The 17,480-nt window shown below is 35.3% G+C and overlaps 1 protein-coding gene across 25 annotated transcripts in view; it reads left to right on the forward strand.

Moving 5' to 3' along the window:
* Positions 1-17,480, forward strand: part of LOC102692053 (syntaxin-binding protein 5) — a 219,130-nt gene that overhangs the window by 128,498 nt on the left and 73,152 nt on the right. For all 25 annotated transcript variants that reach the window (XM_069179051.1, XM_069179015.1, XM_069179018.1 and 22 more), the window contains 4 exons: positions 430-553; positions 6,271-6,349; positions 7,233-7,387; positions 13,575-13,647. In XM_069179051.1, coding sequence (XP_069035152.1) covers positions 430-553; positions 6,271-6,349; positions 7,233-7,387; positions 13,575-13,647 — 431 coding nt within the window. The remainder of the gene's footprint in view (positions 1-429; positions 554-6,270; positions 6,350-7,232; positions 7,388-13,574; positions 13,648-17,480) is intronic.

The following is a 17,480-nucleotide window of genomic DNA, read 5'->3' on the forward strand; positions in this document are numbered from 1 at the left end:
TGAAAAGATAATTTAAATATGTCATCAGTACTTTTAAGAATGAAACAAAACTTATTAGAAACACTAAAAGCTCACTTGAAAGACACATAGCTTTTAATATTTGTCTTTTTGCAAGGAAGCAGATTTGTTTTATAAATGTTTAATGTTTTGTTTGAGAAATATGTTTGATAATAATAATTGGTTTTTGTAATTTTATTAAAATACCACTTCTACAGTATGTATAGTATTTGATCAATTTTTAAGTTAGACATGATCTTATCTGACTACCATTAGCTTTAGGAAACATGTTTTGTCATCCTGTATACTTTTTGTTAATGGTCGTGGCTTCTCTGGGGTTTGTTATTGTATGGGTAACATTTTAAACGTCAGTCTTACTACTGCTAACGGTATTTCAAAAAGCAGAGTCCATGTTTGTTTATTTTTTTCTAGGCTATTCACTCTGTGGCCTGGCATCATGAAGGAAAGCAGTTCATCTGCAGCCACTCAGATGGCACTTTGACCATCTGGAATGTAAAAAATTCTGCTAAACCTGCACAGATAATCACACCACATGGTAAGAACAAAAAGAAATCTATGCTGCTTCCTTTAACTTGAGTCATGCTGTACTATTGTGTTCACTTGAATTATTTTGTCTCTCCTTTAGGCCAGAAGGCAAAGTTACCCTTTTGTAGTTTTTTTTTCCATTTGAGTTAATTGTTTCTAGTATGACAAAGATGTAAAAAAACATTTTCCATTTAACATGAATTGGTAAGATTTAGCTGTGCACAGACTGTCAATCTCAACTGTTTGGGAATCTTACTGAACTCTAAGAGATAATATTAGTATACAGTGAACTGTTTGCATTGCAGGGTTGTGCAAAACTATTAGAAGAGTGCCTTGTATAGAAGGGTTTGTTTTTAGTAAAATACAGTACTAACCCTGAACAAAACAACCAGACATATGTGGCTTCATTTGTAAACAAGATCTTACCCCTTATGAAATGTTGAAAGTGAGCTTTAGAAAAGTGCCATCATCCTTTTCTAATGCTTAGGATATAATATTCTAATGATTCAGATTGAAGCCTAAAATTACACCAATAGCAGATTGGTGAAGAAAAATTCTAAAATGCCAAAAGAACATATACAAATATTTCTTAGACAATATTTAATTAAATGGTTAGCATTTTCAAAGTCACTCTAAAACACACACAAAAGCATTGTTAATTAATAATTAAATGTGAACTGTTCAATATCTGTTATGAAGACTGAACTTGTTTGTTATATAAGTTTTTTTGTTAATGTGCAGAATACAAAACAAAAATTCAAATTAATAGTAGTACTTCCTAAATGTGTTGTGTTGACCTTTTTAATTTTCTTCTCTATGTATTTTAGCAAAATATATTTAATTAAAATACCCAAAACCTGACAGTTTCTATAAACAAAGAGTAATCTTAAATAATCTTGAACAAAATAAATTGTTTTATAGCTGGAATCTGTGATGGCATTATGTTTTTGTCCGCTTTTGTTGTTTTTTAGGCTTAAAAAGTGGGCAGGAACCTCTTTGATTTCACTAACTTTATTATAAAAAAATAAATAAAATTATCATAAAAACTTAGTTACTAAAATGTATGTGTAATAGGAGGCAGTGCTTGGATACCCAAATAAATTACTACACTTCCTGAACAAAAACTATTACAGGCATGATATCCATCATCTTAAGCATAAATCCTTTTCTTTTTGCATTCAAGTCTTTGAAACTGACTTCTGTTTTTGGTTTTGTGTTTTGTTTTCAAATTTCTGCCTAGAACTAATGTCTAGATTGATAATCCTAAATAAACTATGCAGAATAAAAATAATAATTCCCAGGAGTTCTCTCATCCAGGTACTGACCAGGCTCACACCTGCTGAGCTTAGTGGGTTGCCAGTTGTGAGTTGCTGGGTGATATGGCTGCTGACACAACCATATGCATTCATGAACAAAATCAAAATTTGTATAACTCTTATCATTGTCTTGTAGATAAAAAGTATTTTCATATGAACTCATGGCTCACATATAAAGGAGACACAGGACTAGATTGTGGTTAATAATGATCTTTGTGGTAAAAGTGTTGAACTTTTTGCAAGTGAGGAAACATGTTCAAGACTGAATAGGTTCAGGTCTTTCGCCCTGTTAGTTAAAGACATTCCTTTTAGCCCCGGAACTAAGTGTTCATGATTGCTTTTCTGTGGACTTGTTCCAGGGCAACAATATATTTTTTTAACTTGGTAACCAAAATTGTATACAATATTCTAAATTAGTCTAAATGAGCGCATTTTAGCCTTATACTGTATGTCTTGATTCAATGGGTGGCATGGTGGCATAGTGGGTACCATTACCATAACTCTCTGTATGCACTTTGATGGACTGGCATCCTGTCCAGGATTATTGCTGACATAGTCTATGGCTGAGTGGATAGAAAATTAATGGATTTTAATTCTACACTTTTGACTATACAGCCTTATGTTTTGTTTCCCCTTTTTGTTTGCTTCGCCACATTGTCTGGAAGATATAAACAATGTCAACATTAATACCCAAATATTGTTTATATGTTAAATATTAAATATATATTTAATATTATATATATATATTAAATATTAAATATAATTTACAAACTGAATTAGTTTATTAACTATCTCAGAATCTAGATCATATACACTCAATTAAGAAGAGAAGTGCTTCTAGTACAGGTCCCTGTGGGACTCCACTAATTACACCTCAGTTTGATCATTCAACCCTAACTTTTTCTCTTTATGTTCTTTTTATTAACCAAGTCTCAATTCATATGCACAAATTTTTATCAATGCTAACCGCCTTCAGATATTTAAAGAATTACAAAACCAAAATAACAGCTGTCATTTAGGCTTTGACAGAAGACAACATTTTTGTTTATCATTGTCGTCCTAGGCTTTGCCTTGAAGACCTTTTCTTAAAATGTCTGGTTTCCCCACCCTTCATAAAATCACAGAATGCTATGCAAGGCAAGTTGCATTCAGAGAAAAACTAGATGGTGATAGATCTGTTTTGACATTTCATGAATAACAGAACCCCAAAGTGAAATACAGCAGTAAGATTAAACATGACTTTGGATGTTATGGTTTAATTTTAATGAGGTAGGTCATTAATTTTTTTTTTGTCTGAGACTGGCTTTAGTTTACTTCGCAACAGAAATGTTGAGAGTTTAAAATTGTTAAATAATTTGCTGTTGACATAATGATTGACTTACATTCTTATATTCTGATGTTTGCATTTTAGAGGCTGACATGAGGAAGTACAACTGATAAATGGCATGTGTGTCCATTTGGGAAACCTGGGTTTTGTGTTGTGGGTTGGCTTTTGTTGAGACAAATGGCCTTAACATCCAGGAGAGGAATTTTTAAGTATTAATTGTCTGTAAGCATAACAGGTCTAAACTTTGAACATTTTGGAAAGATGTTTCTGTACTCATAAATCTTTCTGAATCTTTACAATGACAGGTAAAAATATTGATCTCACTTGCTGAAAGCTATAAATATTTTCTCTCAATACTGAGAGAAAGTATCTCTCAATACTTTTTCCCAGCCAGCTGCCATATCATTGAAGCTAAGCAGGTATGAGCCTGGTCAGTTCCTGGATGGGAGACCTCCTGGGAAAAACTAAGGTTGCTGCTGGAAGAGGTGTTAGTGGGGCCAGCAGGGGGCGCTCACCCTGCAGTCCATGTGGGTCCTAATGCCCCAGTATAGTGACGGGGACACTATACTGTAAACAGGCCCCGTCCTTCGGATGAGATGTAAAACCGAGGTTCTGACTCTCTGTGGTCATTAAAAATCCTTGGGCGTTTCTCGAAAAGAGTAGGGGTGTAATCCCGGCGTCCTGGCCAAATTTCCCATTGGCCCTTACCAATCATGGCCTCCTAATAATCCCCCTCTATGAATTGGCTACATTACTCTGCTCTCCTCCCCACTGATATCTGATGTGTTGTGAGCGTTCTGGCGCACTATGGCTGCCATCGCATCATCCAGGTGGATGCTGCACATTGGTGGTGGTGGAGGGGAGTCCCCATTACCTGTAAAGCGCTTTGAGTGGAGTGTCCAGAAAAGCGATATATAAGTGTATGCAATTATTATTATTACTGTTATCTTGCTTTATTATACAATGAATTGTGATTTAGAGATTGAAACTATTTTTATTTTTAATAAGAACAGTTTAAAACAAGAGGATTTTTTTCAACACATGAACACAACACATGAAGCCCCTTCGTTAGTAGCTAATTTATCTGAATATTTAATCCAGCCATTCCTTGAAAGACATCAGCGTATGAGATTCACGTAGTTCAAGTAGCATGCGTAGGCTCCAAAGGAACAAGTAAAGTTTATTCCATGCTGAGAAGAAAAGAAACACAGCGTTTCAGCTGTGGAGCCTTCTTCGGGTGTCACACCCATATCAGATTCAATATCAAATTGGCTAGGTAGCTAGTTCCTTGCTCCCCAAACCCTTTGCATAAAGAAAGGCTTTTTGTTCTGTTTTAAATGTGATTTAGAAATTGCAGCAGGTTTCATCTGAACTAAAATCACACTCAGGTCAAAAGAGAAGTGAGTCTGGTGGATCAGCTTGACTCTGTATAGTTAATTACATAATAAGTTCTTGATTACTGAGATCCTTGAGGAAGCCTTCACTTGAGCATTATTTAGATGAGGTTATAGTATGGGAATATAATGTGTTATGTATGTCTCCTTAGCCATTGGTCATTCAGTGTAGTGTGTAGGCTAAAGGTGAAGTCACCTGTCTCAAGATGGATGTGGTTCAGTTCTACCTCATCTCTTCAGGTTTAGACTTTGCAAAACATGTCGTCGACTATTCTTACAGTACATGGGCCTCATCAACTGTGCCACAGGTTCCTTCCCAGGTCTGTTGCAGATGCACTGGGTGTCAATTACTGTCAATTCAGAGCTGCAAAAACCCCCATGGGAACATTCTTTCTTTGACTTATGTCCCACAGACATCTTAAACCACCCTTGATACTTTGACTGGGCAAAGATAAAAAATAGTCTGCAAAAATATCCTCATGTCAGGGGGTTGCATTTATTAACTGTCTTCCATTGTTATGCTGCATTATAAATAATTAATTTTCACTCAGTTAAACCAAGCAACTGATTTCTAAATACCCCTTAGCCACCTTCTTGACTTTTATTAGCAGCTTGCTAATTCATCCATAATCGGCGAGACAACCTATGGGAATACAAGAATCTTTTGGCACAAGAGACAAGGTCAACTTTAGAGCATAATCCGTTTGAGTAGGTTTAATCCCCCAGTCTCTGTAATCACAGCTCTTTCTGGAAATTTATACAATGTATAGATCAAATTAAACTTCCACCACAGAAATGTAAAAAATGTGACCCTCCATGCATCATTTCTTGGGAAAATTAACTGTAACATATCCTAAATGACTCATTAGGATATAATATGATATACAATATTACAGTGTACTTTAGCCAAGTAATGGTTGACAAGGGAAAAGCTATTTGAAAAGTTACCTGTTTGAAAATTGCCTGTACTGTACTTATGTATTAAATAAGAAACGTAATTACAGCTGCTGTTTTAAAAAAAAAACTATTGTTTTCTAAATCCTTTTGATTAAAAAAATAAAAATATTTTTGTAGGTAATGAAAGTAGGAGAGGTATTTCTCCTATATACAGAATCATGATTTTTTGTGGCTTATTGTGACAGCACGCACAAGAAAAACTGTTTCTTATTCTTTTCAGCTGTTCTGTTCCTGCACTTCAGTCCTGACTTGAATTCTGTCTGTTGTAGCTTTGTACTGTACCTTTCCTATTTTATTGCAATTCTGTGATGTGCCAGTGCAGGTCCTAGCTAAGAGAGACAATCATTTCATTTTCTGACCTGAGTTGAATTCCCACTGGGCTTCCATAAATGAGTTAGAAAGTGTACTATATCCCACAGACACAGCAGTGCTCACAAGGAAGTTGGTTGAAAATGTGTAGTAAAAGTATATAGGTTTGGAATCTGCAATATTCAATTTAAAATATCTCTTCAAGTTAGGTTGCTTTACCAGCTAGGTTGCCAACTGTGAACCTTTATTAGATATCTTTGCCCTGTGCGATGTCTTGAAGATTTGTAGAAATACACGTATGCTAGATGGATGGTCTTGTCTTACTAAGAGGCACGTAAAAGATCTACACAGAGACAATGGCAGCATCAGGGCAGAAAGAGCTGATTTGACCTGTTTGAACACTGTTGAAATTGTTCTATTTCAGGAAAGCACCCAAAGGATGGAAAAAAACCAGAACCTTGCAAGCCTATCTTAAAAGTTGAATACAAAACAACCAGAGCTGGGTAAGGGCTTGTTTTGCTCTTGGTGATAAAGCTAGTGTTTCTATATGTAATCTTTGGGGTTTTAATTTGTTCTAAAGTGTGTCTTGCAATGTTTTGCACAGGGCATTTAAGTTACTCATCTTCAAGTTAGTTGATCTCCTGGGAACAAGGTACGCAGGGACTGCTAATTAGGGTTCATCTCGTACAGCAAGTGTCATGTTTTAAGTCCTAGCACATTAAAGGCATGTGAACAAGCCACACTTCCTACTGTGCTTAAGATGCACATTAATGACTCTTAAATCACTCTTTACAATTCTGTTTTCAGGCCGCGAAGAGAAAAGATTCTACACTTCACAGAACACCTACTGATAGGAATTACTGTATTTGATGTCAGCTCTTATTAATGTCATACAGATTCTAATTATAAATTAAAAATACTGGTTTTATTATTTAATTATGTAACTCTTATGAGTATCTCAGTACACCTATTTTTATGGTATTTCCTTGTTTAACCAGTCTAATCAACTCAGTTTTTATCTGTTTTGTTATCCCCTTTAGAATCTAATTTATCTCAGCACTTACCCATTTCATAGACAATGTAGTGAGCAGAAGTTTATTTATGGTCAGAACTGTTGAGAGGTTTTAAATTGCAAAATACTTTTCCAATACTCACTTGTACAGGTTTTATATGCCTCGCATTCTCAATCTCATACTCATTCACCTTTGTGCTTGCAAATGTTGTTCACAAGAAAAATACTTTTCCCTTTTATTTTTCATCTACTAGTCTTATATAAAGTAAGACTGTCAGTCTTGATCTGGATTTTCTTGGCCTCTTAAAGCAAGATTATTTTATTCATTACTTCTTAACAGTCTCATTAGTGGTATTCATTTTTTTTTCCCCCAGAGATCCATTCATGATTCTTTCAGGGGGTCTGTCATATGACACTGTGGGAAGAAGACCATGTTTAACAGTGATGCATGGAAAGAGCACTGCAGTACTAGAAATGGATTATCCTATCGTTGATTTTCTAACCCTCTGTGAAACACCATATCCAAATGGTAAGTGTTTGGAAGTTCCCTGCTTTTCCTCAGTTTCTAGTTGGTGCTATGTAGTTGTTTTTGTGATGCTGTATGACTGAATGAATGGTTTGGTCGAATTAAAGAAAATGAAGAGGTTCTTAACACTTTTTTGTTATACAAATCCTCTATGTTGGGCCTCAGTATTGTTTAAAGGCAACTTTAATTGTTTTAAGTTATTCTTTTATGCTGCTTTTGTTTAGTGTAAGACTATTTTTGATGGCAACAACTGCCAAATAATTATCACAAGGATCTTTCAAGGTTAAAGGCTGAGATTGCAGACGTGCAAATGAGAGGTTATGTGTTGTGAGACTGAAACTTATGCTTATTTAGATTTCTCTGTTATACTGTATGAACGAAAAGTGGTGCACAGTGTGGCATGGCATTTAGAACTGTTTCATCAAAGCTCCTGGGTCCTGACGCACCATCTATGTAGAGTTTACATTTTCTACCCAAGACCACACAAGTTTTCACTGGCTGCTCCAGTGTCCTCCCACAGTTAAATGGTTAATTTAATTAATTTAAGTCAAGGTTAATTAGCATCTACCCCATGAGTGTGTGTGTACACCCCATAGTGAACAGGCTTTCCTGTCCAGGGTGTATCCTGCTTTGTGTCTGTTGTCTGCTAGCTTGCTGCAGCACCAGCTTGCTGTGAATATTAGCAGTATTATACTAAATGGTTATTGAACACTGGAGGTATTGAAAGGAAAATTGGTAAAGGGAGCTGATGATTTATCTGAGGATTCATTGGTAAAATAGGCAGAAGAAACATGAATTTTTACCTACCTTTCCTGGATTTAGCCAATTTGATTTGACAAAGAGTTATCAAAATACATTTTTAAGTCCATATAGCAGATAACAGTCTGATTCATGACTGACACTGACATTGACTACAGGATCTTTTGTTTTATAGGGTGATTTGTACAATGTAACACAAGCAGCACTGTCTGGTTCCTAGCCCCAAACCTGTGATTTCCAGTATCAGCTGACATTTAAGATTATATCTGTTACATATTTTCAAATGATGTGTTTGGATGCGTTACAGCAGCTTTCTGGAATTTTGATTTACTACATCATACTGCATTTAGATTTAATACTTTTTTACTACATTATAAATATATTTTTTCATGAGCTGGTTAAGAACTGAGGTAACAGTCACAAAGTTATGCGATCATTTGACACACGTAGTGCACAGTAGTGTTTTTCAGTACTGTATATTCTGATTCCTGAAAGCTAAAACATTATATATAATAATAATAATAATTGCTTACACTTATATAGTGCTTTTCTGGACACTCCACTCAAAGCGCTTAACAGGTAATGGGGACTCCCCTCCACCACCACCAATGTGCAGCATCCACCTAGATGATGCGACGGCAGCCATAGTGCGCCAGAACGCTCACCACACATCAGCGATCAGTGGGAAGGAGAGCAGAGTAATTAAGCCAATTTATAGAGGGTGATTGTTAGGAGGCCATGTTTGATAAAGGCCGATGGGAAATTTGGCCAGGACGCCGGGGTACACCCCTACTCTTTTCGAGAAACACCCTGGGATTTTTAATGACCACAGAGAGTCAGGACCTGGTTTTACGTCTCATCCGAAGGACGGTGCCTGTTTACAGTATAGTGTCCCCATCAATACACTGGGGCATTAGGACTCACATGAGCCGCAGGGTGAGCGCCCCCTGCTGGCCCCACTAACACCTCTTCCAGCAGCATCCTTAGTTTTTCCCAGGAGGTCTCCCATCCAGGTACTGACCAGACTCACACCTGCTTAGCTTCAGTGGGTTGCCAGTTGTAAGTTGCAGGGTGATATGGCTGCTGGCCATATCTTAAAATCCATAGTCCTTGTGAATTACGATTGCTGTCTGGTTTTGGTTTTTAAAAGAAGGTGAAACACCTCGGAGTTGTAGCTGTAGTTTTTGGGTTATTTTATTGTAAAAAAAGAAACCGAATTGTGAGCAGATTTTCTAAATACAACTTCAGGGGTATATTAGAAAGTATAGAGAAAAACATTTCCAGTTCTAAATGTGCCATGCATGATTCTAACTGCAAATCAAATCAAACTGGTTTTGATTTCAATTTGATTTATTATTTTTGATATTACTTGATTCTACAGAGTTAAGGCCACAATAAGTTACTAAAGACTGTCAGTTGATAAAATAATGGACAAATGTCAGTAGTGATTCTGCAGGGATATAAATCATTCAATTGTTTTAACTTAAAATCATATAATTAATTTAATGAATTGTAAAGCATAACTTATCACATCTAATTGTGAACTGTTAAAATGGTGAAATGTAGTTCAAAGTTACTTATGTACATATGTTTAATGCAGAGTATTAGGTAAAAGGCACATGAGTTTTAAATTGTTACATTACTTTTTTTGCATTTTAAACATGAGCATATGTTTAGTTTATATACATTACATACATACATTATTAATTTCCATAGCCCCATACTTGTATTTCTAGTTGACCACTATTTCAGTTTAGATTGTTAAAAGCAGGGGAGAATTTATTTAGGCTAAATTGATCGCTATTGAATAATGTACAGTACAGCAAGCAATCTGAACTTTCCATGCAAATACTGTACAGTATATGAGCCCAACAACAGTACAGTATGTAAATATTATTCTGCTTTACATCACATACATGCAGACTATTTTAAAGTAAATCAATTTTTTTAAAAAAATAAGTAAGTGTGGACTTTTTTACAAAGGTTAATGGTGCATACCATTAAAATTAAGAAGTGAGCAGATTACAGTTCTTACAGGTCTTTTTTGGTTAATGTCAATATCCAACATAAGCTCATGTTTTTTTAAAAATGAAATGTAAGTTTAAATCATTCTTGACTTAGCTTCTGGCTAGTTTTATGTAGTATTTATTTTTCAAAACCATATGGTTAATGACATAATTCAGTTGCACCTCATATTCTTATACTATTAATGTGTTAATGTGTTCTTTATGAGCATTGTAAAGGAGATTAAATCCCCAAAAAGTAATATAATCTTTACTGACATTTATGCATTTTACATAAAATTACATTGGCAAGGTTGTTTGTGAATGAACAGTGTTTGTCATGGGTCACATACATCCCTTCCTGTTAAGATAATTTCATATTTACTCAAAATTCAGCCAAACAAAAAAAAACAGACAGGAAAATAATAGCACAATATCATAGAGAAGACTGCTTTGGAATGAAAGCAATTAGTTTCCTAGTTAAACAGTGAGAAAAATTACTCCATTGAAAAATACAACTTTCCAGGTATGAGTCCTCACTACTACTGCTAAGAAGTTCTTGAGTGGACCATGTTGAGTGAGTATCATGTTGTTACCCTGTGTATTGCACAAATTATATGAGAGTACAAATGGGAGGAGGTCATTTGGCCTATCTAGCCCGTTTGGTAGTTAGTAGTTAATTGATCCAAACATCTCATCCTGCTATTTCTTGAAAGAAAACAGTATATCAGCTTCAACAACATGACTGGGTAGCTTGTTCCATACTCCCACAACCCTTTGGAAAAAGGAATGCACTTCCACATTTCCACTTAAAGTTGCCATTCATTCCTTGTGATTCATGCTTTACTGTTCATTATAAAGAAATCCACAAGGTCTCTGAAGATTTTGAGTTATTGTATGAGGTCCCCTTATAGTCTTTTACATTACATTAAAATGGTTACGTTCCTTCAACCTGTCAGTATAGGACATTCCCTTAAGCCTAAATGGTTCTCTGGTTGATCTTCTCTTGACAGATCCTAGAGCAATATATTTTCTATATTTCTATAAATTGGGTAACAAAAATTGTATTATAAATGAGGGCTTACCATTGTGTTGTACAATTTTAAAATAACATCCCATTATTTAAATTCTAAGCTTTTGACTATATACCATAGCATTTTTTTACCTTTATGTTTCCCCAAATTGTCAAGATGATGTAAGTTGTCTGCATAAACACCTAAGTATTTAAACATCTTGGGTCACAGCTGTGAACCCTGCCACCATACATGGTGGAGAATGAGGAAGTGTAGGCAGACTTCTTTGTCTCACTGTAACCCTTTGGGGCTACATGACCCCAATGTTTAGCTCTAAGTGTAGGAGAAACATGTCCCTTCCTGACAGTTAGGGAGGTTGCAGGGGTTGCTGTGTTGCTAAGAGCTGATCTTACTAGATCCTCAGCGGTGTTCAGCCACTGCCAGGGAAATCCTATTCACAGTCAGCAAGTGACATGACGCGTGCTTGATGCTGTGATGCTTGGATCATAGAGCTCAACCAGCATTTAAGAGAGATCATTTACTCATTGAGCCAATCATGAGTCCAGTGTCAGAACCTCTTTGCTGTAATTTCTCTTAATTTCAGCAACAATACATTTTCCAGTAACATTGGAATCATTAGGCTGAATCTGTGCATCTCTGAAGAGAACACAATTTGTGTTTTCCTAGGGCAGAGAGGATTGTGGTTGTTTAGTTTCCTAATTTTAGTCAGTTATCCTGACTTTCTAATTATTGAGACCAACTTTCTCTTGAGGCTGATCTATGAATAAACGGTTTTTTAGTTTTGGGATTTAGGTACAGTACATGTAACATCTATATGCATATGTATTTTAGCATCATGAAATGAAAATCACTTTTTTTCTACTTGTAAACCATGCTACTGTACCTTTGTCATTAACAGCATGTTGCTGTAGATAGTCACAACTTTAATGCCAGGGTTGACATTATAAGAAATAGGTGCCATTGGTGTTGCATTGCAGTCCTTCTTTGATCTCAAATGTTCATGGTCAGATGTTCATATAGAAAGTATTGAAACACATGAAAAATGTTCCTAGGATATGAAGGAAACAAGAAGAGGTATGTTTCTAAAAAAAAGATAATTTAAAAATACTTTTATTTTACTCAAGCTTAAAAAAATCTTTAAAAAATGTTACATTTTTTTCATACACGCATTTTCACTAACTGTTTTATCGTTGTCAAAGTCGAAGGGTCGAAGTGAAAAGGAGAACCTGACTACATTCTGGACAAGATGCCATTCATCACTAAGCACACACACGTACAGGGCATGACATAGAGATGCTGCTTAACATGAACAGCATATCTTTGTACTGTGGGAAGAAACTAGAGAACTTGGAGAAAGCCAACACACTCTACACTAACAGGGCCATATTCGAGGCTTTAGCTGTAGCTGTGAGGTGACAGCAATGCTCATTGAGCCTCTGTGCCTCACACATAGTTTTTTAAATTACTTTTATTATAGCTTGTTACAAAATATTTTTGTACTTTCTATTTTTGGGAGGTTGTGTTGCCCTGTAATGGAAAAAAAAGCTCTATAGCATTCTTTTGGCTCAGTACTACGATAAATCAGTAAAGTGAAGAGTAATCTGTACTCTTTTAAATTTCTAGAAGGATACAAAAAGTTAAATATACAACAAAAGATAGTTAGCACTCACCCCTATGTAATGACGTACTGTACTTTTAAGACTGAATAAAAATGTTTACATTGCTTGCTATTGCTATTCTGTAAATGTACTGTAACTCCGTAGCAGTCTCCTACAGAAAGCAAGAGAGAATATACAGTACGTCTGCATGTACAGTACATCCAACAAGTCTATAAGTATCCACTTTAGGTGTCAAAGTAATTCAGGTTATAAACTGGTCTGATTCTCTGGTGTATTGCTTTCTTTTCCATAAAAAATGCATTATCTTTTCTTCCTTGTAAATTATGGTCCATTTTCTGTTTTGATCATATTTTGGTGAAACATCTCCCATGATTAGTTGCATATTTTTTTTTACATGCTGAATTTTTTATTAAATTGTTATTGTTTTGTATATCATTTTTAGTATATACTAAAAATCAAAACAAGAGAAACTTGTCCTTATTTTTAAAATAATTTTTAAAAAGTCAGCTAACTTTTTACATTTTAAATAATTTAAAACCATAACATATTTTGAAATAGCCTATTGTCTGTACATAGTAAAATTGCTGACATAGTTACTGGGAACTTGACAAATGATGGTTATTGAAGACTCTGAAAGGCCTAAATAGTCTTTTGTTACATAAAATAGAGATTCAGACATTAAGATGAGAGTCTTAAGTCATCTTACATATATGAAAAGTTTTGTGACTTTTCAGATTTTCATTTATTCATTAATCTTTTTTTTTATTCCTAACAGATTTTCAGGAACCTTATGCTGTAGTGGTCCTTCTAGAAAAAGATTTAGTAGTTATCGACCTTGCACAAAATGGGTAAGTCATTGACTACAAGCACACAAATAGTTGGAGATTTCAAATTAAATTTTAGCTTTAAAAATTCTTAAATACAGTGATGCTTCAAGAAAATGTTTCTTACACATCATTACATAGCAGAGTACTCCAGTATCATCTCTTGGCCATTTAGAGAGTCATTAGAGAGTGCTGGGAATCTACATGGGGATTAAATGGCGATTTCATTAAATGAGTAATTTCATTGATAAAAACGTATTCAATGGGAATTCAAAACAACAAACAAAAACAATTTCTTTTGCTGTGGTGGTTAAATTTTCATTTCAATTTAGCTACTATAAATTAATTTCAGATTAAGTAAAAAATTAGGTACTTTTCACTTATTATTGAATTAAATGAAAGTGTTTTGATTAAACTGGTGAAAACTTGGGAGTGTGGAAGTACTTCTCTGAAACCAGAATGCTCATAGACCTTATGTCTACTAAGGTTTCACAAGGGGTTTGATTTGGTAGCAGGCCCTAGTTTTCTTATTGTACAATGCTTGCTGGCCCTGTAACCTTCATCAAATCAATTAAAATGTCTCTATTTTGATTCTACACTATATAATAAGTGCACAACAACAGTTTCAGTCTTGTGTGCCTTCATTGTACAGTATAAAAACAAGAATGATTATTATTGCCCTGATAAAATAACTAGACTTTTACTCTTATTTTGATTAAATGTAAATTAAGTGTGAATAGTATCAGTAATAAAATGTTAAAATAGTAAAAACAAAATCTTAAATTGTAATTATTGTGATCAAAGTGATTCAGAACTAGGTCCTTAAGGAAAACATTCTGGTTTGTACAATGTTTATTACTTTTTATGTTGTTAAAATATTTTGATAAGCCTGAGTAATATTTATTCATGTCTCTCTTTTCACTGCTTTCATATAATTCTAAAATTGCTCATTTTCTTTGCATTTACATTTTATGGCTCTTGATGTTACTAGATTGTGGATATACCTCTGCGTACTAATTAAAACAGGACTAAAGTAGAGGACTGTGGATGAAATGCCATCACAGCTCCATTTATGGGTTGAAAAAGTCTAAATTCAATAAAAATGAACAGGCCTGGGAGGCTCACTTCTTGATTTAACCTTGTTACAAACAGCATAAACCTTCCTCCAGGGACCAAAGCAATTAATTATTTCCCCAATTAAAGCTGGTGATTAGTGTCCTGTAAAACCTTAGTGTCACACCTTCTTTTGTCAGATAGCTCACTTAAACCAGTTCAGTCTAATGCACCATAATTAACTGAATAAATGAAACTGCAGCAGTAAGGTTAAATCAGAAACAAATCCATGGGTAAGGGCATGAATAATTAATCTATTCACTGGCCCCAGGAAGTATGTTTTTAATAACTACAGGGTCACTCCATTGGAATAAGCCTTGGAGGAGCCCTTGATAAACCTGGAGAAACACTGACTACAGTACGTATACGGTATGAAACTGAAATATTGATCAACCTGGAGAAAATTGAATACACAACTCAACTCAGTACTACAGGGACCTCCAAAAGTATTGAAACAGTGCAGTCAAAACTGTTTATTTTGCTGTATAGTCCAATAGTTTGTGATGAGATCAATGTGATAAGTATAAAACAGATTATTTTTTGAATAATTCTATACATACAATTTATCATATTAGAACAAAATCATACATTTTATAAAATCCATCTAGACATCTGGAAAGTAAATTCCACAATGTAAAAGTCAGTAATTGGTTGTATATCCCTTTAAGGTAATAACTGCATGAATTCTGTGACTCCCTGTGATCACCAAAGTCTTAGTGTAATTTTTTTTACCGAGCCTTTGATGTAGCCCCTTTGAGAACTTGCCTATTCTTGGGGTATTGCAAACTCCTTTTTTTTCTTCAGAATGTAAAATGCATGTCCAATTGGAGTGAAACACCTAACAGCCAGTTGTCTCAATACTTTTGCTATTTAAAAATAAAAAGGTTCAGCACTATCAGTTTGTGTAATTGACACAGAGGGTAGAAATGAATTAATATTATTAAAACTAAAATACCTCAGAGCTGGAGCTGTGCTTGCAGTCCATGTCATATTTTTTCCATACCAAAATACTGTAGGAGATTGTACTAAGCCTTAAAATGTTTCTGGTGTTTACATTTCAATGTCATTCCAAAAAATAGACAGCAATGATTAATGTAGCTTTTTATGTCTTGTCTACCACTTAAGAATATATAATATTTTGTGATTAAATTATATGAAAGTGAACCACAGTGGCCAGTTCTTCTCACACCTTAAACCAAAGTTTCCAGCTGTTTTTCTTTAATTGAAATAAAAGGGACAGCTGAAGGAAATTAATTAAAATCATTTGACTCCCTCCCCATCCTGTAGTGCTGCAGCCACTTGTGTATACTTAGTATTAGCTTAGCTGATAAGCACACAGGCTGTCCTGGGAAGGAAGCAGAACACAGTTTCTTCAATGCTCATTGCTCTTTGCTTTATACAAACCTTTTGCCTGTTCATACTCCATCTGAATGCTGGAGTGTTGTTGAAACCTTATAAGTACCCTTATCCAATATATAAATATGTAGAAAATAAAACCTTTGTAAATGTTCCAATTGTAATTATCTTAAGAATAGTATGTATTACAGTGGGTATAGAAAGTCACCACCCCCTTTCAGAATTTGTACCTTTTGTTGTATGACACTTTGAAAATAAAAACTGCTTGGAAGTGCATTTCAAAGCAAATAATCCACTACGGGCAGAAAGGTGCTTTCAAAAGAACTTCAAGATAAAGTGGAAAGGTACGTCAGGAGAAGGGTATAAAAACATTTCGAAGGCTTTAAGTATCCCATGGAGCACAGTCAAAACCATCATTAAGAAGTGGAAGGCGAATGGCACCACCCAGACCTTGTCTAGATCAGGTCATCTCTCCAAGCTGGATGACTGAGCATGAAGGAGACTGATTAGAGAGGCTACCAAGAGGCTGATGGCAACTTTGAATGAGCTACAGGCCTTTATGGCAAAGACTGGGCATTATGTGCATGTGACAGCAATATCACAAGCGCTCCACCAGTCTGGCCTGTATGGGAGGGTGGCAAGGAAAAAAAAAAGCCACATTATGTCTCATTTATGTTTTGCTAAAAAGCATCTTAAAGATGCTGGGGTCAGATGAGACTAAAATCAAACTTTTTGGCCAGAATGCAAAATGTCGGTCATAAACCCAATACATCTTACCATCCAAAGAATACCATTCCTACAGTAGAGCATGGTGGTGGCAGCATCCTGTTGTGGGGGACTGGGGCACTTGTCAGGATTGAAGGAAAAATGGGTGGTGCAAAACACAGGCAAATTCTTGAAGAAAACCTGCAACACCTGGAAGTTGAAAATGGGAAGATGGTTCACCTTTCAACAATGACAATGACCCAAAGCCTTGAGTGGCCTAGTTAGAGCCCCAAGCTAAATCCCATCACAAAAATTTGGAATGACTTGAAAGGGCAGTCCATCAATGGTCACTGACGCAGTTTGACTGAGCTCGAATAATTCTGTAAGGAGGAATGGGCAAATATTCCTCCTTCTAGGTGTGCAAAGTTGGTAGAGATGTATCCAAACAGACTCAAGGCTGTAATTAAAGAAAAAGTTGATTCCAACGTGTATTAGCTCAGGGGGGTTATCCAACCCAGTTGTTCAGTTTTTTTTATTTTTTTCAGAAATTTTGCTTTCTTTTTTCACTTGGATGTTGCAAGGTCCAATGTGTCAATAAAAGTCTGATTTTATTTGTCTTCTTTTTGGGGTTTAGGGCAACAAAAAGTGAACATTTTTGAAAGGGGGTGGTGATACCTGCTGTA

This window comes from Lepisosteus oculatus, chromosome 2 (assembly GCF_040954835.1).
Source record: "Lepisosteus oculatus isolate fLepOcu1 chromosome 2, fLepOcu1.hap2, whole genome shotgun sequence".
Classification (NCBI taxonomy): domain Eukaryota; kingdom Metazoa; phylum Chordata; class Actinopteri; order Semionotiformes; family Lepisosteidae; genus Lepisosteus; species Lepisosteus oculatus.